Genomic DNA, 24,446 nt, shown 5'->3' on the forward strand with positions numbered 1-24,446 from the left:
GATCGCAACTCCTCTTTTCTTCTGAATTCTATTTGACTGAAACATTGTCTTCCAACCCTTGACTCACAGCTTTAATTTGTCTTTTGAAGCCAGGTGTGTTTCTTGCAGACAGCAAATGGATGGCTTGTGTTTTTTAATCTAGTCAGCCAATCTATGTCTCTTCAGTGGGGAATTCAAGCCATTAACATTTATTGAGATAATTGATAAGTGTGGTAGTGTTCTATTCATCTTATTTTGTGAGAGTCCATTGCTTAGTTTTATCTTTTGCATCAGTGTGGAGGTTAGGTTCTGTTCTTTAATTTCTGAGTTTTTACTTTGCTGCTGATCCATTGTGAGGTCAGTGTGTAGAACTGGTTGAAGTATTTCCTGTAGAGCTGGTCTTGTTGTGGTGAATTTCCTCAATGTTTGTATATCTGTAAATGATTTGATTTGTCTGTCAATTTTAAAGTTTAGCTTAGGAGGGTACAAAATTCTGGGCTGGAAATTGTTCTGTTTAAGTAGATTAAAGGTAGATGACCATTGTCTTCTTGCTTGGAAATGTTCATTAGAGAAGTCTGTGGTCACTCTGATTGATTTGCCCCTGTAGGTCAACTGGCGCTTACTTCTGGCAGCCTGCAGAATCTTTTCTTTTGTCTTGACTTTGGACAGGTTCATCACAATGTGTCTTGGAGAAGTTTGGTTAGAGTTGAGGCAACCTGGGTTCCGATATCCCTCTGAAAGCAGTGTATCAGAACCTTTGGTCATGTTTGGGAAATTTTCATTTATAATATTCTCTAGTATGGCTTCCAATCTTCTGGGGCATTCTTCTTCCCCTTCTGAGATTCCTATAACTCGTATGTTGGAACGCTTCATAAGGTCCCATAATTCTGACAGTAAACGTTCTGCTTTCTCTCTCTTCTTTTCTGCGTCTTTTACTATCTGAGTTATCTCAAGAACTTTGTCTTCTACCTCTGAAATTCTTTCTTCTGTATGGTGACACTTTCCATTGCATCTTTAAGTTCCCTAATTGACTGCTTCAGTTCCTTCAGCTCTGCTATATCCTTTCTATATTCTTCATATCATTCATCTCTTATTTGATTCTGTTTTTGGATTTCCTTTTGATTATTTTCCATTTTATTAGCAGTTTCCTTCATTGTTTCCATCATTTCCTTCATTGTTTTCATCATGTTTATTCTAAATTCCATTTCTGTCATTCCTAACATTTCTTTATAGGTGGAATCCTCTGCAGTAGCTACCTCATGGTCCTTTAGAGGGGCTGTTCTGGACTGGTTCTTCAAGTTGCCTGGAGTTTTCTGCTGATTCTTCCTCATGAGTGATTTCTTTTATCTATTTTTTTGCCCTAATTTTCCTTTCACTTCCTCTTGCTCTTTAAGTTCCCGTGCTTGTGGACTAAGGTTTAAATCAGGCCTTTTGGTATAGGACCAGGAGGATGAGAAGGTTGAAAAGCAAGAAGGGATGAAAGAAAGAAGGAAAGAACTAAAAGGAAGTAGAGAAACGAGAGGTGTTGGGTAAAAGGAATATTGACAAAAATAAGAGAGGCACAGAAAGAGGGAGACAGAGCAATATAGGTGTACAGTAGGGTACTTTGACACAACCTTAAAAAACCCCAACCTCTGGGGGTGCCTGGTTGGATGGTTCCCTTGAAGTTAGCAACTCTTTGCTAACCTGATCTGACACAGTACCCCACCTCCACCAAGTAGAGAGGAAATACAAAAATGCTATAAATCAAACCAAAACTAGCAAACAGAAATCTTTACAGGAGAAAATTGGGTGAAAAACCAAATAATTGGGGTAGAAACACTAGCAAAAATGAAGTTCTAGTTATTGAAAAATGCAGCAATGGGAAATTGTATTTATACTAGAAAACTGGAGAAAGAAAAGAAAAAATCTGTACGGAAAAGGTTGAAATTAAAAAGCAAAACAACAACAAGAACATCAAATAAACAAAACAAACAAACAAACAAAACAAAACAACCAAAAACAAAGCAGTATATATATCTTGTTGAATATTGTCTGGGCAACAGGTGGTCTTCTGGGGTATGAGATGTTAATTATAATGCTGATAAGACTGGAGGCCTCTGCTGATTTCTCAACCCCCACAGGTTAGACACCCTAAGTATCTCTTCATCCCTCTTAAAAGGCACTTTAAGCTTCTAAACTTGCTAAGCAGAAGCTTTCCCAGGAAAATGCTTGTTGCTGGAATCACTGGTGAAGTTGCTATCGACTTACCCACTGTGCCAAAACTGGTCTCATTCTGCCACTGAGGGTTAGGACTCAGATCCCGCCTTTAGGCTGCTCATTCACTAGGTTACTAGCTCCCACCCGATCCTTGCTCTACAACCCCTAGGGTGGACCTTGTTGGGGCAGTTCTCTCACAATGGCTCCCTGCGGCCCACAGCCAAACACTATTAGCTCCGTCCGGCTCAGCGGCTCAGTGGCTCAGTCTGGGGTCCCAGACAATGCCCAAAGTTCTCCGCACTCCTGCTCAAGCTCTCCCCAAGGCAGTTCAACCTGAGTGCCAAGTCCAAAAACACAAAAACAGTTCACAGGTAAGGCCTTTCCTGTTTGCAGTCTCGCTGCTACTGCACTTACAGCTGTTGGCGGGATTAGACCAATCGAACACACATGATTACTTGCCAGTTTCCCACTGTTTTTGTCCTCCTCTTGTGGTCCAGAAGTCTCTCGCTGACTCCCTGTATCCTCAAAGGAATGATTATAGGCAGATCCCACCAGCAGAGATGCCTGGAGTCTTATTTCCCCCGACTCATGGTGCCCAGATGCAAGGAAGCTGTTACTCAGCCTCCATCTTGCTCTCCACCCCCCAACTTGGGAAGTTTCATTAATTATACTCTCTAGTAGGGCTTCCATACCTTTGGGACAATCTTCCCCTTCAGGGATTCCTATGATCTGTATGTTTGAATGCTTCATGGCTTCTTGTAGTTCTCTAAATGCCTGCTCTGCTGTCTCTCTCTTCTTTTCTGACTCTGTAACTACCTTTGTTAACTCAAAGACATTATCCTCTATGTCTGATGTTCTTTCTTCTATGTGGTATAATCTATTTTTGATACTTTCTACTGCTTCTTTATATTTCCTGATTGTCTCCTTAATTTCTTTGAGCTTATCTGTATGTTTTCTATATTTTACATATCTCTCGTATGACTTTGGTTCTGTCTTTTTGCATTTTCTCATCTATTCCCTTTATTGTCTTAATCATCCATATTTTTTTAAATTCCTAGACATTTTTCTTTTTTTCTTGTTAAATCATAGCTCTGTACATTAGTGCAATCAAGGGGTACAATGTGCTGGTTTCATATACAATCTGAAATACTCTCATCAAACTGTTCAACGTAGCCTTCATGGCATTTTCTTAGTTACTGTATGTAGACATTTGTATTCTGACTTTTGTAAGTTTTGCCTATACCCATTCTAAGATGCACCGTAGGTGTGGACCCACCCATTACCCTTCCTCCACTCTAACATCCCCCCTCCTTTCCCCTTCCTTGGACCTTTCTTCATAGTCTTGTGGTATAGTTGGGTTATAGCCTTCATGTGAAAGCTATAATTTAGCTTCATAGTAGGGCTGAGTACATTGGATACTTTTTCTTCCATTCCTGAGATACTTTGCTAAGAAGAATATGTTCCAGCTCCATCCATGTAAACATGAAAGAGGTAAAGTCTCCATCTTTCTTTAAGGCTGAATAATATTCCATGGTATACATGTACCGCAATTTGCTAGTCCATTCGTGGGTCAGTGGGCACTTGGGCTACTTCCATGACTTAGCAATCATGAATTGGGCTGCAATAAACATTCTGTACAGATGTCTTTGTTATATTGTGATTTTTGGTCTTCTGGGTATATACCTAGTAAAGGAATTATAGGATCGAATGGCAGGTCTATTTTTAGGTCTCTAAGTATTCTCCAAACATCTTTCCAGAAGGAACGTACTAGTGTGCATTCTCACCAGCAGTGTAGAAGTGTGCCCTTCTGTCCACATCCACGCCAACATGTCTGGTTTTGGGATTTTGTTATGTGGGCTACTCTTACTGGGGTTAGGTGATATCTCAAAGTACTTTTGATTTGCATTCTCTGATGATTAAGGATGACGAGCTTTTTTCCATGTGTTTGTAGATCGTGTGTCTGTCTTCTTTAGAGAAGTTTATCTTTAAGTGCCTTGCCCACCCTGAGATGGGATCACATGTTCTTTTCTTGCTAATACATTTGAGTTCTCTGTGGATTCTGGTTATTAGACCTTTATCGGAGGTATAACCTGCAAATATTTTCTCCCATTATGAGGGCTGTCTGCTTGCTTTACTTACTATGTTCTTGGCTGTGCAGAAGCTTTTTAGTTTGATCAGGTCCCAGTAGTGTATTTTTGATACTGCTTCAATTGCCTGGGGAGTCCTCCTCATAAAATATTCACCCAGGCCGATTCCTTGGAGTGTTTTCCCTGTACTTTCTTCAAGTATTTTTATAGTTTCATGTCTTAAGTTTAAATCTTTTATCCAGTGAGAGTCTATCTTAGTTAATGGTGAAAGGTGTGGGTCCAGTTTCAATCTTCTACAGGTTGCCAGCCATTTCACTCAGCACCATTTGTTAAACAGGGAATCTTTTCCCCACTGAATGTTTTTAATTGGCTTGTCAAAGATCAAATAATGGTAAGTAGCTGGATTCATCTCTTGGTTCTCTATTCTGTTTCAGACATCCACTACTCTGTTTTTGTGCCAATACCATGCTGTTTTGATCACTAATTATTTATAGTACAAGTCTCTGGTCTGGTAGCGTGATTCCTCATGCTGTGTTCCATTAATTCTGTATAGGATGAGCCTTCTGTAAAAGCTGCCTTGTGGTCCGTATGAGGTTGCTCTATCTTAGTTCTTCATTGTGATGATTTTTTATTTTGGTTCCTCCTCATGTATGCTTTCTTCTTGTTCACTTTCCTGTGTCCCGTTTTCCTTCTCAGTTCTTCCTTTGCTTCAAGTTACCTTGTCTCAAAGTTTATATAAGGAAGAGGCCTCTGGGTATCGGGTCAGAAGTTAGAGGGTTGGAGCAATGAATGAGAATCAAGAGGAAAGGGAAAAAAAAGAGGAAAAAAATAAGGAAAGAGTAGGGGAATCCAAAAGGAAAGAAGAAGAAATGTAAGAAAAGAAAAAGTGGTATAACAGAAGAAAATTGAAATATAAGAGAGGGAGAGGACAGGAAAGCAGAATGAGAGTGATGTAAGAAATGTTATTGTTCAGCACGGTGCTAAGGCCACACCTATAGCTCAAGGTGTGGGCTCAGTGGTTTACTCTAAGTCAGGCACTTCTTACCAGCCTGAACACAGCCAAACTCTTCCCCTGCCAAAATTAGGAACAGAAGGAAAAAGAGCAGAGACAAAAAAAGAAGAAGGAAAACTTGAGTAGGGTTGAAAAAGAAAAGAATGAAAAACAGAAAAGTTCTGCAGCATGATCTTTCTAATATTTTCTTCCTTGGGCCAATGGTAAAATGTTCTCATGGCCTCCTTGTGCCAGACTACTGCTGAGGTTTACCTGCCAGACCACAGCTGGGTCACACCCACCCTCAGGAAAGAAAAGATGGAAAAAGAAGAAAAGAAAAAATATAAATAAATAAAAAATAAAAAAATTGAATAAAGGGAAAAAGAAAAAAATATTAAAATAAGAATAGACAAAGGAAATTAAATGTACTGTTGAATCAAATAAAGGAGAGAGAGGGAAGAGGAATAAAGAAAGTAATAAGACAATAATCTGAGAAGAAAGACCAAAAAGAAAGAAAGAAAAAAGGTGAGGGGAATATTTTAGCTAATGCAGAAGCACATTTTGTGGGAGAAGTGAGAAGAGTAGAAGAGTGTCTATCAACTGAGAGAATGCTGAAGAGTGAAGTAGGGAGAGAGAATAAATCAAACTAAAATTCTGCAACCAAAAAAAAAAAAATGTATAGGAGCTCTTGCTCTTGTTGAATGTAAAAATGGAATTTAGGAGAGGAACCAACCAAACAACTTTGCAAAAAACAAAGCACATTGAAATAAGATAATAAAAGCTCAAATAGCCTGATGTAAACAATATCAGCAACCAATAGAGGAAGGAAGGGAGAGAAAAAAATTAAAAATGACAACTACAATATCAAAAGAAAAGAAAAAAAAAGAAAATAGAACAGGGTGGTGCCTGTGGCTCAAGGAGTAGGGCGCCGGCCCCATATGCTGAGGGTGGCAGGTTCGAGCCAAGCCCCAGCCAAAAACTGCAACAACAACAAATATTTATATATAAACATACACATATATATAACTTACGGATCTGACTTTAGTATGAATGTATTTATTTTGCAATATACTTGCTGGACACCAGGTGGTGCAGTGAATTTGGGGGACAAACACATAGCTGTTAACCTCTCTCTGGTTCCCAGGCTTAGACCTGTTCCCCAGCTAAATTGTTCTTGGTGATCACCTTGGGTTAACCTCCTCAGCATTCAGACCCCGCTGATGTGGGATTCTACTGCTCTCAAAAAATCTTCAGAGACAGGTCTCACAGATTCCCCCTACAACAGTTCCCATGGAGTGTGAGAGTCCCTGGGCCTGTCAGGAATGTGGGACTGCTCCCCACAGGTGGAACTCAGACTGCCATGGCTTAGGACCCCAGCAAGAGGCCCACCCTCACAGCCTTCTGGTGACCCTTATGAAAATGGTGGCCCCCTGTCCGGGAACTTTGCCAGGATGGATGACGCACCTGCTGCCAAACCATGGCAGGGCCATTCCAGACAGCACTCCAATCTGGTGACCAAATTCTGCTCTGAAGTGCTCACTTCTCCAATCTTTCTACTCAACCCCTACCTTCTCCCAGTAACTGAAAACTGTGAAAGGCTTCTTCTGGGACTTTTGTGGGGGTGCTGGTCACTGCTGCTGCCGCTACTGCCAGGGTGGGCTCACAGAAACTTGCCTAGTGTGCTGGGTCTCTGACGCTCTGGCTTGCCCTCCAAGCCCAATATTCCATCACCTTGCTGCATAACCTGAACTACCACTCCATGCCAATATTCCACATCAAGTATGATCCAGCCCTGTGCCTCTCCTCCGTTGCTCCAGGAGTGCTGGGCTCAACATCTTTCCCATCTGCCATCATGCTCTGCCCCTAGACTGTGTTTCTTTCATTAAAAGGAATTTGGAGTAGAGAACTCCCAAGACTTTGCATTTTGAAGTTGCAGAACTAATATCCATATGTGTCATCATATCTAACATGGGAACAAGATTGTGATATGCAGTCTTTGAACCATAAATAAAAATGTTTTAGTTTTCTTTTTTCCTGATCCCCAAATCCACGAACCTACATTAAAAGCATATTCCATCTAAAATAGTTACTGAATTGATTACCTGAGCATTGCAGGGAGTGAGCTAGTTCTGTTGCCATAACTTGTATGATCAGGCCAATACGAAGTCGAAACATTTCAGCAAAGAGACCAGGCTGGGTTCGCATATACATGGCTAGATATACCATGATTTCCTGTACACAGAATGAATATAGACAAAAATTATGGTCCTGACCTCATAATGCCTAGTCATCTTTGGAAATAGACAGATGAATTAAAAACAAACTTTAAAATACTATCACCAGATTAAGCTTTGCAATTCTGCTTACCTGTGTAAGGATTGAAATGTTCATGTCCCCTTCACTGGCTTCATCTATAAGCTGAGTGAGTGCCTCATAGGGCAGTGGTCTAAGGAAGAAGACAGTGAAGAAAGACAAAGTTCTACAACCACTTAAACATAAATATGTTGCAAAAATAACAAATCTATTCCTAAGTCTAAAGCATTAACTCAACATTTCATCATTATCAGTAGCATGCTGGTTCTTTCAGTCTTGAAAGATCACTCATTGCTTCCTCAAACCACCTTGGCCCATATCAACTCAGAAGAGCTTTGCTTTTTCCTCTGTAAACATGGATTATTCTATTCCTTCTCCCTCATTTCTTCCTGACTAAGCTCTATATCTAGAGCATGCTTTGTTTACAAAGTAAGCTTTTAACTACACTGGCTATAGAAGTATAACCGGAAGGCAGGGGTAATACCTTGTTTTGAATTATTCCCTAGTAGAATAAGAGATTGTTTGGAGCACTTATGAATGCAGTTAGTATCCCTTTAAAAATATTTCTTGGAAATATATCATGTTTGCAGATTTGAATTTTGTCACGGTAAGATATGAAATTAAACAGATTTCCTGCAGATGAGTTTCATTAGCATGGCTAGTGCAAAAGGAAAACTGATGTGTAAAAATTAAATGTTTCATCCCAGCCTGTCACTTGACTCTCCTTTCCTTCCAGCCCAAGCTTATCCTAGGGCACTGGTTCCATTTGTAAACTGTGGCAAACCTGAGACAATGGCAAGTTGATTACAGCTTTATGCTCTAATCTAAGTAAATGCCCAGTTTTTCCCCTTGACTATGACTCCACCACCTCTATTCCTTCTTGAGCACCATGGAGTTTCATCATGAGCCCTATGCTCCGGTCAGACACTTTCTTCCTCTTCTTTCCAGAGTATGGCTGACATTTTGTGTGTACCAATTCCAGGTGCACTATTAGTTGTTTTTTGAATGGGAGGGTTAGAAAAATCCAATAAGTAAAAAAAGCTTGAGCACTACTCCCTGTGAGTTTTCTCTTTCATTCGCTCATACCCAGTCATTACCAACATTCTCCCACTTAGTGTTTCTGACAGAAGGGCACATATATAGGACATTGCCATCCATAGACCGATTAGGGTAAGAGAATTGTGGTAAGTCCACACAGTTCCTTAAAGGCTCAGAGAAAATAGATCAAACTCAAACATACTCACGCAGAGATTGTCTTTTCTCGAGGTTCTGGAGGGAGTCCAACTGTCAAATGTTTCTGGTGGGAGAGAAGGTCTGTGCAGGCCTGAGAAGAGATAGCATAATATTATTCTTCTGTAACACCTTGGATTTACAGAAACATTTCACTGCTCAGCCCAGAACTCTTTGCTCCACCTTAACTTAATAAACTCTAACCTCTCTTCCTCATGAAATATTATGAAGATCAGAAAAGAAAGATTTTTAGCAAGAAACAATGAAGTCTTAATTTTCAAGGAGGTAGAGACGTTTTTGTGTACCAGATGTTTTTGTTTTTCATAAAAAAAAATTTTTTTTGAGACAGAGTCTCACTATGTTGCCCTCAGTAGATTGCTGTGGCATCACAGTTCACAGCAATCTCAAACTTTTGGGTTTAAGCATTCTCTTGCCTCAGCCTCACAATTAGCTGGGACTATAGGCACCTGCTATAATGCCCAGCTATTTGTTGTTGTTCTTGTTGTCATTGTTGTTTAGCAGGCCCTGGCCAGTTTCGAACCCACCAGTTCTGGTGAATGTGGCCAGCGCCCCAACCACTGAGCTCTTTTTAAAGGGCACCGAGGTTCTTTTTAAATTTTTTAAAAATCCTTTTTATCTTTTAGAAAGAGTCTCACTCTGTTGCACAGGCTAGAGTGCTGTAGTTCCACTGTAGCACATAGCAACCTCAAACTCCTAGGTTCAAGTGATCCTCTTGCTTCAGCCTCCCAACTAGCTGGGACTACAGGTATCCATACAAGCCTGGCTAATTTTCCTAATTTTTCTTTTTCTTTTTATATATTTATTTACTTTATTTCAGATTAAGATAAGAGTACAAATGATTAGGTTACACAGCTTACATGTGTTAGGTAAAGTTCAAGTTGTAGTTTACCCTTTACCAAGAAGGTGTGTCATGTACCTCTACATTGTACCTGTTAGGTGAGAGCACACAAAACTTCCTCAGTCATCCCCTCTCATTCTGCCACCCCCTCTACTTGAAGGTACCTGTGTTTTTCTCTCCTTTGAGTGTGTAATTGTTCATCTACTACTTCTATTTTTTCGGATTTTTTTTTAATGTTTGGAGTTCATTGAGTGTACAGAAATTAGGTTACACATTTTGCATTTATTAGGTAAAGTCCCTCTTAACATTGTGTCCTGCCCCCCAAAGGTGTGCCATACACCATAACCCCCATCCCTCTCCTATCTTCCTTGTTACCCTGTCTGTCTCCTTGAATTGATTTGAGTTTTTCTCTTACGTGGGTGTGTATTAGATTGTCTACTGGCTTCATATTAGAATTGATTGTATTGGATTCTTCCTTCTCAATTCTTGTGATACTTTACTAAGAAGAATGTGTTCCAACTCGATCCAGATTAATACCAAAGATATAAAGTCTCCACCTTTTCTAATGGCTGAATAGTATTCCATGGTATACATATACCACAGCTTGTTAATTAATTCCTAGGTTGATAGGCATTTAGGTTGCTTCCATAGTTTGGCAATTGTAAATTGAGCTACAATAAATAGTCCAGTACAAATGTCCTTATGATAAAATGATGTTTTCTCTCTGGGGTAGATGCCTGGTAATGGGATTGCAGGCTAACATGAAGGTCTAATTTAAGTTCTTTGAGGATTCTCTATACTTCCTTCCACAAAGGTTATATTAGTTTGCAGTCCCAGCAGCAGTGTAAAAGTGTTCTCTTTTCTCAACATTCATGGTAGCATCTGCAGTTTTGAGATTTTGTGATGTGGGCCATTCACACTGGGGTTCGATATCTCAGGGTGGTTTTGATTTGCATTTCTCTAATGATCAGGAATGATGAGCATTTTTTCAAATATGTGTTAGCCATTCTTCTGTCTTCATCAGAGACGGTTCTGTTCATATATTTTTCCCAGTGGTGGATGGGATTGTTTGCTCTTTTCTTGTTGACTAATCTGAGTTATTCATAGATTCTAGTAATCAACCCTTTGTCAGATTCATACACTGCAAATATCTTTTCCCATTTTGAAGGTTGTCTTTTTGCTTTACTTGCTGTGTCCATGGGTATGCAAAAACTTTTCAGCTTAATTAAGTCCCATTTGTTAAATTTTATTATTATTGCAATGGCCACTGAAGTCTTTATCATACAATCTTTCCCCAGGTCAACATACTCAAGAGTTTTCCCCACACTTTCCTCTAAGATTTTTAACTTTTCATGTCTTAGATTTAAATCCTTTATACATCTTGAGTCAATTTTTGTAAATGGTGAAAAATGTGGGTCAAGTATCAGTGTTTTACATGTGGTTATCCAGTTCTCCCAGCCCCATTTATTGAATAGGGATTCTTTTTCCCAGTGTTTGCTTTTGTTTGGTTTATTGAAGATCAGTGGGAAAGTAGACACTGGCTTCATCTCTTGGTTTTCTATTCTGTTCCATATGTCTAGGTCTCCATTTTTGTGCTAATATGCTATTTGATTACTACGGACTTGTAATGTAGCTTAAAGTCTGGTAGGGTAACGCCTCCAGCTTTGATTTTATTACTAAGAATAGCTTTAGGTATATGGGTTTTTTAATGGTTTAATAGAAAACAAAGTACTGTATTTTCCAGTTTTTCAAAATATGATGTTGGTATTTTAATGGGGACTATATTGAATCTGTAGATTGCTTTGGGCAGAATAGACATTTTGACAATGTTGATTCTTCCCAGCCAAGAGCATGGTATGTTTTTCCATTTGGTAATGTCTTCTACAATTTCATTTCTTAGGTTTTCATGATTCTCCTTGTAAAGATCCTTCTATCTCTATTGTTAGGTATATTCCTAAGTATTTCATTTTCATTGAGGCTACTGTGAAAGGAATTGTGTCCTTGATTTTGCTTCTCAACTTGTATGTTATTGGAATATACAAAGGCTACTGATTTATTACTGTATTTCCTGATCAGTTCCAGGAGTTTAGTGGTTAAGTCTCTGGGGTTTTCTAAGTATAAGATCACATTATCAGCAAAGAATGAGCGTTTGACTTCCTGTGACCCCATTTGGATGCCATTAATATTCTTCCCTTGCCTTATTGCATTGGCTAGAGCTTCCAGAACAATGTTGAGTAATAGTGGTTATAGTGGATATCCTTGTCTGCTTCCAGTTCTAACCAGAAAAGCTTTCAGTTTTACTCAGTTCAGTCTGATGTTAGCTGTGGGTTTGTCATAGATGGCTTCAATCACCTTAAGAAATGTGCCCCCTATGCCTGTTTCCTTAAGTGTCTTGTTAGAAAAGGATGCTGAATTTTGCCAAATGCCTTTTCTACACCTATTGACAGGATCATATGGTCTTTGTTTTTGCTTCTATTGATACGGTGTATTACATTTATGGATTTGTGTATGTTAACCCAGCCCTGAATCCCTTGGATGATGCCTCCTTGAATGTGATGTACAATTTTTTAAATGTATAATTGCATCTATTAGCTAAGATTTTGATGAGTATTTTTTCATAGATACTCATTAGTGAAATTGGTCTGTAGTTCTCCTTTTTAGTTGGGTGCCTTCCTGGTTGTGGAATCAAGGTAATGTTTGCTTCATAGAACGTGTTGGGGAGGGTTCCTTCGTTTGCAATGTTTTGGGATAGGTTCTGCAGTATAGGCATAAGCTCATCTTTGAATGTGTGATAGAATTCTGATGTGAAGCCATCTGGTCCAGGACATATTTTTTTGTTGGAAACTTTGTTACTGCCATCTCAGTGCTTGATATTGGTCTTTTGAAGAGATCTGTTTCTTCCTGGGTAAATCTAGGGAGATGATATGATTCCACATATTGGTTCATTTTTTCCACATTGTCAAATTTCTGGGCATAGAGGTTTTGGTAGGAGTCAGAAATAATCTCTTGTACCTCACTGGTAGCAGTTGTTATTTCCCCCTTTTTATTTCTGATTGAGGTTATTGAAGATTTTACTTTACTATTTCTGGTTGATCTGGCCAGTGGTTTGCCAATTTTATTTATCTTTCAAAGTACCAACTGTTTGTTTCATTAATTTTCTGAATAATACTCTTATTTTCAATTTCATTTATTTCTGATTTAATATTGGTTATTTATTTTCTTTTGCTAGGTTTGGGATTGGATTGCTCTTCCTTTCCTGTTCCTTGAAATGATTCATTAAGTTGTCGATGTGCATTCTTTTTGTTTTTCAGATGTAGGCATCTAATGTGATAAATTTTTCTCTTAGGACTGCTTTTGCATTGTCCTCCAGGTTTTGATAGCTTGTGTTGTCAGTGTTGTTATGCTCAAGGAATTTAATGATTTCCTTTTTCATTTCTTCCTTGCCCCAACTGTCATTCAGCATAAGGTTGTTTAGTTTCCATGCTTTTGTGTGGGGATGACAATTTCACTGGGGTTGAGTTCCACCTAATTGCCTTCTGTTGGGATTCTGTTTGTGTACCAGGATATGATCTATTTTGGAGAATGTTCCATGGTACAACTAGAAAAATGTATGTACTTTACCTTTGTGGTGGAGTGATCTGTATATGTCTATCAAGCAGTTTTTTTTGAGACTCTCACTCTGTCTCCTTCTTTCTGTCAATATTCCTTATTACCCACCCCCTCTCCTTTCTCTTTTCTCTTTTTTTTTTTTCCCCTTCTTTTTTCCCTTATTGCTCTTCAACCTTCTCATCCTTCTGGTGCTGTACCAAAAGGACTCATCAAAACTCTGGTCCAGAAGCACAGAAACAGAAAGACCAAGAGGAAGTGAAAGGAAAATAAGGGCAAGGAAACAGATAAAAGAAATCACTCATGGGAAAAAATCAACAGAAAACTCTCGGCAACGTGAAGAACCAGTCCAGTGCAACCCCCACAAGGGACCATGAGGTAGCTACTGCAGACAATTCCACCTATAAAAAAATGTTAGAAATGACAGAAAGGGAATTTAGAATACAGATGATGAAAACAAGAAAGGAAATGATGGAAACAACGAAGGAAACTGCTGATAAAGTGGAAAATAACCAAAAGGACATCCAAAAACAGAATCATATAAGAGGTAAATGATATGAATAATATAGAAAGGATATAGCAGAGCTGAAGGAACTTAAGCAGTCAATTGGGGAACTTAAAGATGCAATAGAAAGTATCAACAACAGATTAGACCATGCAGAAGAAAGAATCTCCGAGGTAGAGGACAAAGTTCTTAAGATAACTCAGATAGTTAAAGGGGCAGAAAAGAAGAGAGAGAAAGATGAACATTCACTGACAGAATTATGGGACTTTATGAAGCATTCAAGCATACAAGTGATACATGTCCCAGAAGGAGAAAAAGAAAGCCCCAGGGGAAAGGGAGCCATTCTAGAGAATATTATAAATGAAGATTTACCAAATATCACCAAAGATTCTGACACACTCCTTTCAGAGGGATATCGGACCCTGGGTCACCTCAACTCTAATTGAGCTTCTCCAAGATACATTGTAATGAACGTGACCAAAGTCAAGAAAGAAGAACAGATTTTTCAAGCTGCCAGGAGTAAGCACCAGTTGACCTTCAGGGGCAAATCCATCAGAGTGACTGCAGACTTCTCTAATGAAACATTCCAAGCAAGAAGACAATGCTCATCTACCTTTAATCTACTTAAACAGAACAATTTCCAGCTCAGAATTCTATATCCTGCTATGTTAAGCTTTAAAATTGACAGAGAAATCAAATAATTTACTGATATATAAACATTGAGGAAATTTGCCAGAACAAGACCAGCTGTATAGGAAATACTTCAAACTGTTCTACACACTGACCATCACAATGGATCAATAGCAAAGTAAGAACTCAGCAATTAAAGAACAGAACCTACCTTCCACACTGATGCAAAACAAAACCGCCAATGGACTCTCACAAAATAAGACAAATAGAACACTACCATACTTATCAATTATCTCAGTAAATGTTAATGGCTTAAATTCCCCACTGAAGAGACATAGATTGGCTAACTGGATTAAAAAACATAAGCCATCCATTTGCTGCAGCAGGTAACACACATAGCCTCAAAAGACAAATTAAAACTTCAAGATAAGGGTTGGAAGACAATTTTTCAGGCTAACAAACTCAGAAGAAAAGAGGAGTTGCAATATTATTTTCAGATACATGTGGATTTAAAGCAACTAAAGTCAAAAAAGGCAAAGATGGTCACTTTATATTGGTGAAGGGAAAAATACATACAAGAATACCTTTCAATTCTAAATATTTATGCACCCAACATAAATGCTCCCAGATTTTTGAAATAGACCTTACTCAGTCTGAGCAATATGATATCTTATAATACCACAATAATAGGGCACTTTGAACACTCCTCTTACAGAGCTGGACAGATCCTCTAAACAGAAATTAAACAAAGATATAAGGGACTTACATGAGACCCTAGAACAACTGTGCTTGATAGATGTGTATAGAACACTCCATCCCAAAGATAAAGAATATACATTCTTCTCATCACCCCATGAGACATTCTCCAAAATTGATCACATCTTAAGACACAAAACAAACCTCAACAGAATCAAAAGAATTGAAAGTTTACCTTGTATCTTCACAGACCACAAGGTACTAAAGGTGGAACTCAACTCCAACAAAAATGTTCAACCCTACACAAAGGCATGGAAATTAAATGACCTTATGTTGAATGACCGATTGGTGCAGGAAGAAATAAAATAGGAAATCACAAAGTTCCTTGAGCATAACAACAATGATGACACAAGCTACCAAAACCTGTGGGATACTGAAAAAGCAGTTTTGAGAGGAAAATTTATCGCTTTAGATGCCTACATTCGAAAAACAGAAAGAGAACACATCAAAAAACCCACAAGCCATGTTATAAAATTGGAAAAAGAAGAACAATCTAAGCCTAAACACAGCAGAAGAAAAGAAATCTCCAAAATTAAATCAGAGATCAATGAAATTGAAAACAAAAGAATCATTCAGAAAATTAACGAAACAAGGAGTTGGTTTTTTAAAAAAAAAAAATAAATAAAATAGATAAAACTTTGGCCAGACTAATGAGAAATAGGAAAGTAAAATCTCTAATAACCTCAATCAGAAATGATTAAGGGTGAAATAACAACTGATGCCACAGATACACAAAAGATCATTTGTGAATAATACCAGAAAATCTATGCCCAGAAATTTGACAATGTGAAGGAAATGGACCAATATTTGAACTCACAACCTCTCCCTAGACTTAGCCAGGAAGAAACAGAGCTTCTGAACAGACCAATTTCATGCACTGAGATTAAAGAAACAATAAAAAATCTTCCAACCAAAAATGCCCTGGTCCAGATGGCTTCACACCAGAATTCTATCAAACCTTCAAGAAGAGCTTATTCCCGTACCTCAGAAATTATTCCAAAAAATTGAGGAGGAAGGAATCTTCCCCAAGATGTTCTATGAAGCAAACATCACCCTGATACCAAAACCAGGAAAAGACCCAACCAAAAAGGAGAATTTCAGACCAGTTTCACTCATGAATATAGATGCAAAAATTCTCAAGAAAATCCTAGCCAATAGATTACAGCTTATCATCAAAAAAGTCATACATCATGATCAAGTAGGTTTCATCCCAGGGATGCAAGGCTGGTTTAACATATGTTATGTAAGTCCATAAATGTTATCCACCATATTAACAGAGGCAAAAATAAAGATCATATGATCCTCTCAATAGATGAAGAAAAAGCATTTGATAAAATCCACCATCCTTTTTTTAATTAGAACACTGAAGAGTATAGGCATAGGTGGCACATTTCTGAAACTGATTGAAGCTATCTATGACAAACCCACAGCTAATATTTTATTGAACAGAGTAAAACTGAAAGCTTGTCTTCTTAGAACTGGAACCAGACAAGGTTGTCCTCTGTCACCATTACTTTTCAACATAGTGCTAGAAGTTCTAGCCAATACAATTAGGCGAGACAAGGAAATGAAGGGAATCCAAATGGGAGCAGAGGAGGTCAAATTCTCCATCTTTGCTAATGACATCATCTTATACTTAGACAACCCCAAAGACTCAACCACAAGACTCCTGGAAGTCATCAAAAAATGCAGTAATGTCTCAGGATATAAAATCAATGTCCACAAATCAGTTGCTTTTGTATACACCAGTAACAGTCAAGATGAGAGGCTATTTAAGGACTCAACTCCCTTCACCATAGCTTCAATGAAAATGAAATACCTAGGAATATACCTAACAAAGGAGGTGAAGGAACTCTATAAAGAAATTATGAAATCCTCAGAAAGGAAATAGCAGAGGATATTAACAAATGAAAGAACATACCATGCTGATGGCTGGGAAGAATCAACATTGTTATAATGTCTATACTTCCCAAAGCAATCTACCATTCAATGCCATTCCTATTAAAATACCAACATCGTACTTTCAAGGTTTGGAAAAAATGATTCTGCGTTTTGTATGGAACCAGAAAAAACCCTGTATAGCTAATGCAGTCCTTAGAAATAAAAATAAAGCTGGGGGCATCATCATACCAGACATTAGGCTGTACTACAAAGCCATAGTGGTCAAGACAGCATGGTACTGGCACAAAAATAGGCATAGACACATGGAATGGAATAGAAAACCAGGATATGAAACTAATATCTTACAACCACTGAATCTTTGATAAACCTAACAAGATCATACCTTGGGGGAAAGACTCCATATTCAATAAATGGTGCTGAGAGAACTGGATATGCACATGTAAAAGACAGAAACTGGACCAACACCTTTCTCTACTCACAACAGTTGATTCAAGATGGATAAAGGACTTAAATTTAAGGCATGAGACAAAAAAAATCCTGAAAGAAAGCATAGGAAAAATACTGGAAAATATTGGCCTGGGAAAAGACTTCATGTAGAAGACTGCTCTGGCAATTGCAACAACAATAAAAATGAAAAAAAATGGGACTTCATTAAACGGAAAAGCTTCTTTACTGCTAAGGAGACAACAACCAAAGCAAAGAGATAACCTACACAATGGGAGAGGATATTTTCATATTTTGAATTAGACAAAAGCTTGATAACTAGAATCTATAGAGAACTCAAAGTAATCTACATGAAAAAAACCCCAAGAATCCCATATATCAATGGGCAAGAGACATGAAAAGAACCTTTTCTAAAGAAGACAAAGGAATAGCTAACAAAGATATGAAAAAATGCTCATCATCCCTAATTATTAGAGAAATGAAAATCAAAAGCACTCTGAGATACCATCTAACCCCAGTGAGAATGGCCCACATCAAAAAATCTCAAAACTGCAGATGCTGGCGTGGATGTGGAGAGAAAGGAACACTTTTACACTGCTGGTGGGACTGCAAACTAACACAAACTTTTTGGAAGGAAGTGTGGAGAAAACTCAAAGAACTCAAGCTAGACCTCCCATTTGATCCTGCAATCCCATTACTGGGCACTACCCAGAAGGAAAAAAACCCTTTTATCATAAGGACACTTGTACTAGACTGTTTACTGCAGGTCAATTTACAATCGCCAAAATGTGGAAATAGCCTAAATGCCCACAAACCCAGAAATGGATTAACAAGCCGTGGTATATGTACACTATCGAATACTATTGAACTATTAAAAAAAAAAAGGAGAGATACTCCTGGGTTCAAGAACTCCTGCCTCGAGTCGGGGAGACAAGATGGCGGACTGAAGCCAGCTTTCAACAAAGGCTCCCGTCCAGAAGGAGAGTTAAGGGACAGGAATTTAGTAAGTATCCTGGTGGACTTGAGCCTCACCAAGAGAGAAGGCTGAAGAACGCACATCAACACCGCTGAGGCAAGTTGTGATCACAAGGACGCAAACAAAAGGTACAAAATCCACCACCAAGCGGACGGGAGTCCCCCTCCCATATGAGACCGGCTCTAGAGCCCCACAATTGAACCAGCGGGCAGAAATTAAAGGCCCTCCCACTACACTCCACGGGAGAGACCTTCTAAAAACTGGACCTACCTCCCCTACGGGGGTGCCGAGGCGTTCTCCTGCCGGACATAGGGCTGAATAAAACTTTGGGAATCCTTTGCCGGCAACCCTGAATCCCTGGTGCTCCCCTCCCGCCCACTGAGGTCTGGAGGCCTGTCCCCCAGGATTTCGGATCCTTGGGTGATTTCTCAAGGGGAGTGGACAGTCCCCGAGTTGCGACTGGTCAGCATTGACTCTGAGGCCCGCCGAGTGAGGAGAGGGCACCGGGCTGAGGGGGAGTCACGCCTCGCGGCACTTCCCTGCGGTGCAGTGCAGCAACCCTCCCCGGGCATAAGGGGCCCAAGACTGAATCAGACTCTGGCCTCCCCGCTGAGAGCTGAGAACCCCTACTCTCACTCGGGGTCTGAGGGCCTATCCCCCAGGAGTTCGGCTCCTTGGGTGATTTCTCGAGGGGAGTGCACAGTGCCTGAGCTGCGTCAGGTCAGCGCTGACTCTGGGACACGTGAGTGAGGAGAGGGCACTCTGCTGAGGGGAAATCAAGCCTTGGCGGCACTTCCCTGCGGTGCAGTGCAGGAGCCCTCCCCAGACCGTAGTATTGCGTGAAACTGAATGAAACTCTAGCTTCCCCCCGCCCCACTCCCAATCGGGGTCTGGGGGCCCATCCCCCAAGAGTTCTGATTCTTGGGGGATCTCTTAAGGGGTGTGGACCCAGCACAAACTGCGGCCGCTCAGTGCTGACTCTGGGGCGCGGGACAGAGGAGAAAAGGGTCGCCTGAGTGCCCACACCAGAGCAGCAGTTCCCTGGAGGTAGATCAACAGCCGTTTTTTCTTTAACGGCAGAACGCTCACTTCTGGATATTCTGAGGCCACACCCCCTGTCTCTCTGGGCAACCAGAGGAGGCCACCGGTGACACGGCTCACAAACCCGGAAGCCTCAAGGGCGGGGCCGACCCAGAGAGGTGTTCAGACGCAATTTTCCAGCAGCAAAGACGTTTGAACTCAAAACAGCCCGTCTCCTGTAGGCGACGACAGGAACAGAGACAGAACCTCACAAAGTTGTCTGTTCTGTTCTGTTCTGTTAGCAGCATGCATCAGGGACGGGGCTAAGCCTGAGTGAACACCTCCTTCCCATCACCTACATCAAACACTCAAAGATGTCAGGCCCCATCTCCTCCTGCTAGATAGCGGCAGTCTGCGGGGGCCTGGCAGACTTCCTTGCGATTCAGGCAGGTGCAAACCCCTGGAGTGTCTGTTCACTGCAGGCAACTGGGTTAGCCATCTGCAGAGATACCAGTGACTGGGTCCGACGGAGGGGCAAAGTGGGGAAGGAGACGTCAACCTTCCCAGACTGCTCTGTTTGCTGGGTGGCTCCTCCTGACTCCACGCTGCACTGGGGTGAGCTGTGTCAGAGGAGTCACCAGGCCCCTGTGATCCAGTTCCCAGAGACCTCTTGAACCCTTCCACCCGAGAGAAGTGCCAATTGAGACAGTTGATTCGGACCTTTTGAACTGGGCTAATAGACTGAGGACTCTTCAGGCGGTGCCCTGGGTGTGCGATTGTAGGAAGGTTTGATTCTCCTTTTCCAACTGGGGCCAGAGGTGGGCAGGCGGGGTGACTTAATTGCTGATTTTTCCACACAGCTGAGACTTCAAGCCAGAGTAGAAGTTGCAATAGGATCGAACAGAAACCAGCTGAAAACAAGACAGAACCACTTTGCTCCACCACACCAGACAGGGCCCCAGTTTCTCAGGCCACAACACTGTACGGGCCCTCGATAAAACCCCAGGGGAAAAACCAAAAGGAGTAAATCATGGGGCGGAATCAGCGGAAAAACTCTGGTAACATGAATAACCAGAATAGATCAACCCCCCCAAGAAAAGATATGGCAGATGTGATTGAAGATCCCATTCATAAACAACTGGCTGAGATGTCAGAAGTCGAATTCAGAATTTGGTTTGCAGACAAGATTAATAAAATGGAATTAGGAATTCGAGGAGAAATTCAAAAATTGTCTCAAGAATTTAACGAATTTAAAGACAAAACCACCAAAGACTTAGACACACTGAAACAAGAACTTACAGCACTCAAAGATATGAAAAATACAGTAGAATCCCTCAGTAACAGAATGGAGCAAGCAGAAGAAAGGATTTCTGACATTGAAGATAAAGTCTTCAAACGCTCCCAATCTCTCAAAGAGGAAGAGAAATGGAGAGCAAAAACGGATCACTCACTCAGAGAGCTCTCAGATAATTCGAAAAAAAAACAACATAAGGGTTATAGGAATATCGGAGAATGATGAAGTGGCTGCCAAGGACACAGAGGCCATTCTACATGAAATTATGAAAGAAAATTTTCCAGACATGCCTAGAGAATCTGAAATTCAGATAGCAGACAGCTTCAGAACCCCAGCACGATTCAACCCCAATAAGCCATCTCCCAGACATATCATAATTAGCTTCACTAAAGTTAACATGAAAGAGAAGATTCTCAAAGCAGCCCGGCGAAAGAAAACTATAACGTACAAAGGTAAGAATATTAGAATAACTGCAGATCTCTCTGCTGAAACTTTTCAAGCAAGAAGAGGCTGGTCATCAACTTTTAATCTCCTAAAGCAAAAAAACTTTCAACCCAGGATCTTGTATCCAGCTAAACTGAGTTTCATCTATGATGGAGAAATTAAATACTTCAATGACATTCATATGTTGAAAAAATTTGCCATAAGTAAACCAGCTCTTCAGGATGTTCTCAGACCTATCCTCCACAATGACCAACCCAATCCTATACCACAAAAGTAAACTCACTCAGAAACTTCGGATCAAACTCCAACTTCCACACTGGCGAAAGGATTAAAAATGTCCACTGGACCTTTGAAAAACTCGATACCCAAAATTCCACCAGACTTATCAATACTCTCCATTAATGTGAATGGCTTAAACTGTCCTCTAAAGAGGCATAGGTTAGCTGCCTGGATACAAAAACTCAAGCCAGATATTTGTTGCATACAAGAGTCACATCTCAACTTAAAAGACAAATACAGAGTCAGGGTGAAAGGATGGTCATCCATATTTCAGGCAAATGGTAATCAGAAAAAGGCAGGTGTTGCAATTTTATTTGCAGATACAGTAGGCTTTAAACCATCAAAAGTAAGGAAGGACAAGAATGGTCACTTCATATTTGTTAAGGGTAATACTCAATATGACGAGATCTCAATTATTAATATCTATGCACCCAACCAGAATGCACCTCAATTTATAAGAGATACTCTAACAGACATGAGTAACTTGATTTCCTCCAGGTCCATAATCGTTGGAGATTTCAACACTCCCTTGGCAGTGTTGGATCGATCCTCCAGAAAGAAGCTGAGCAAAGAAATCTTAGATTTAAACCTAACCATCCAATATTTAGATTTAGCAGACATCTACAGAACATTTCATCCCAACAAAACTGAATACACATACTTCTCATCAGCCCACCGAACTTACTCCAAAATTGATCACATTTTAGGTCACAAGTCTAACCTCAGTAAATTTAAAGGAATAGAAATTATTCCATGCATCTTCTCGGACCAGCATGGAATAAAACTTGAATTGAGTAACAACAGGAATCTGCATACCCATACAAAAACATGGAAGTTAAATAACCTTATGCTGAATGATAGCTGGGTCAGAGATGAGATTAAGAAAGAAATCACCAATTTTTTGGAACAAAATGACAATGAAGACACAAGCTATCAGAACCTCTGGGACACTGCAAAGGCAGTTCTAAGAGGGAAATTTATAGCACTGCAAGCCTTCCTCAAGAGAACGGAAAGAGAGGAAGTTAACAACTTAATGGGACATCTCACGCAACTGGAAAAGGAAGAACATTCCAACCCCAAACCCAGTAGAAGAAAATAAATAACCAAAATTAGAGAAGAATTAAATCAAATTGAAAACAAAAGAATAATACAACAGATCAATAAATCAAAAAGCTGGTTTTTTGAAAAGGTCAATAAAATAGATAAACCTCTGGCCAACCTAATCAGGAAAAAAAGAGTAAAATCTCTAATATCATCAATCAGAAACAACAAAGACGAAATAACCACAGACTCATCAGAAATCCAAAAAATCCTTAATGAATATTACAAGAAACTTTATTCTCAGAAATATGAAAATCTGAAGGAAATAGACCGATACTTGGAAGCACGCCACCTTCCAAGACTTAACCAGAATCAAGTGGAAATGTTGAACAGACCCATATCAAGTTCAGAAATAGCATCAACTATACAAAACCTCCCTAAAAAGAAAAGCCCGGGACCAGATGGTTTCACGTCAGAATTCTACCAAACCTTTAAAGAGGAATTAGTACCTATATTACTCAACCTGTTCCAAAATGTAGAAAAAGAAGGAAGACTACCCAACACGTTCTATGAAGCAAATATCACCCTGATCCCCAAACCAGGAAAAGACCCAACAAGAAAAGAAAATTATAGACCAATATCACTAATGAATATAGATGCAAAAATATTCAACAAGATCCTAACAAACAGAATCCAACAACACATCAAACAAATTATACATCATGACCAAGTTGGTTTTATCCCAGGGTCTCAAGGCTGGTTCAATATACGTAAATCTATAAATGTAATTCAGCACATAAACAAATTAAAAAACAAAGACCATATGATTCTCTCAATTGATGCAGAAAAAGCTTTTGATAATATCCAGCATCCCTTCATGATCAGAACACTCAAGAAAATTGGTCTAGAAGGGACTTTTCTTAAACTGATAGAGGCTATCTACAGCAAACCCACAGCCAATATCATATTGAATGGAGTTAAATTGGAATCATTTCCACTCAGATCAGGAACCAGACAAGGCTGCCCATTGTCTCCATTGCTTTTCAACATAGTAATGGAAATTTTAGCCACCGCAATTAGGGGAGAAAAGGCGATCAAGGGTATCCATATAGGGTCAGAAGAGATCAAACTCTTGCTCTTCACAGATGATATGATTGTGTATCTGGAAAACACTAGGGACTCTACTACAAAACTCCTAGAAGTGATCAAGGAATACAGCAGCGTCTCAGGTTACAAAATCAACATTCATAAATCGGTAGCCTTTACATACACCAACAACAGTCAAATTGAAAAAGCAGTTAAGGACTCTATCCCATTCACAGTAGTGCCAAAGAAGATGAAATATTTGGGAATTTACCTAACAAAAGACGTGAAAGATCTCTATAAAGAGAACTATGAAACTCTAAGAAAAGAAATAGCTGAAAATGTTAACAAATGGAAAAACATACCATGCTCATGGCTAGGAAGAATCAACATTATCAAAATGTCCATACTACCCAAAGCAATATATAATTTCAACGCACTCCCCATTAAAGCTCCACTGTCATATTTTAAAGATCTTGAAAAAACATTACTTCGTTTTATATGGAATCAGAAAAAACCTCGAATAGCCAAGACATTACTCAGAAATAAAAACAAAACAGGAGGAATCACACTACCAGACCTCAGACTTTACTACAAATCGATAGTGATCAAAACAGCATGGTATTGGCACCAAAACAGAGAAGTAGATATCTGGAATAGAATAGAGAACCAAGAGATGAATCCAGCTACTTACCGCTATTTGATTTTTGACAAGCCAATTAAAAACATTCAGTGGGGAAAAGATTCCCTATTTAACAAATGGTGCTGGGTGAACTGGCTGGCAACCTGCAGAAGACTGAAATTGGAC

General features: G+C 39.7%; 1 protein-coding gene across 2 annotated transcripts in view; it reads right to left on the reverse strand.

Moving 5' to 3' along the window:
• The window catches only part of PHKA1 (phosphorylase kinase regulatory subunit alpha 1), a 397,078-nt gene that overhangs the window by 82,691 nt on the left and 289,941 nt on the right, over nucleotides 1-24,446 (reverse strand). For both annotated transcript variants that reach the window (XM_053580169.1, XM_053580168.1), the window contains 3 exons: nucleotides 8,814-8,893; nucleotides 7,624-7,702; nucleotides 7,359-7,488 (listed from right to left, as the gene is read on the reverse strand). In XM_053580169.1, coding sequence (XP_053436144.1) covers nucleotides 7,359-7,488; nucleotides 7,624-7,702; nucleotides 8,814-8,893 — 289 coding nt within the window. The remainder of the gene's footprint in view (nucleotides 1-7,358; nucleotides 7,489-7,623; nucleotides 7,703-8,813; nucleotides 8,894-24,446) is intronic.

The sequence above is a fragment of the Nycticebus coucang genome, chromosome X, assembly GCF_027406575.1.
Source record: "Nycticebus coucang isolate mNycCou1 chromosome X, mNycCou1.pri, whole genome shotgun sequence".
Classification (NCBI taxonomy): Eukaryota; Metazoa; Chordata; class Mammalia; order Primates; family Lorisidae; genus Nycticebus; species Nycticebus coucang.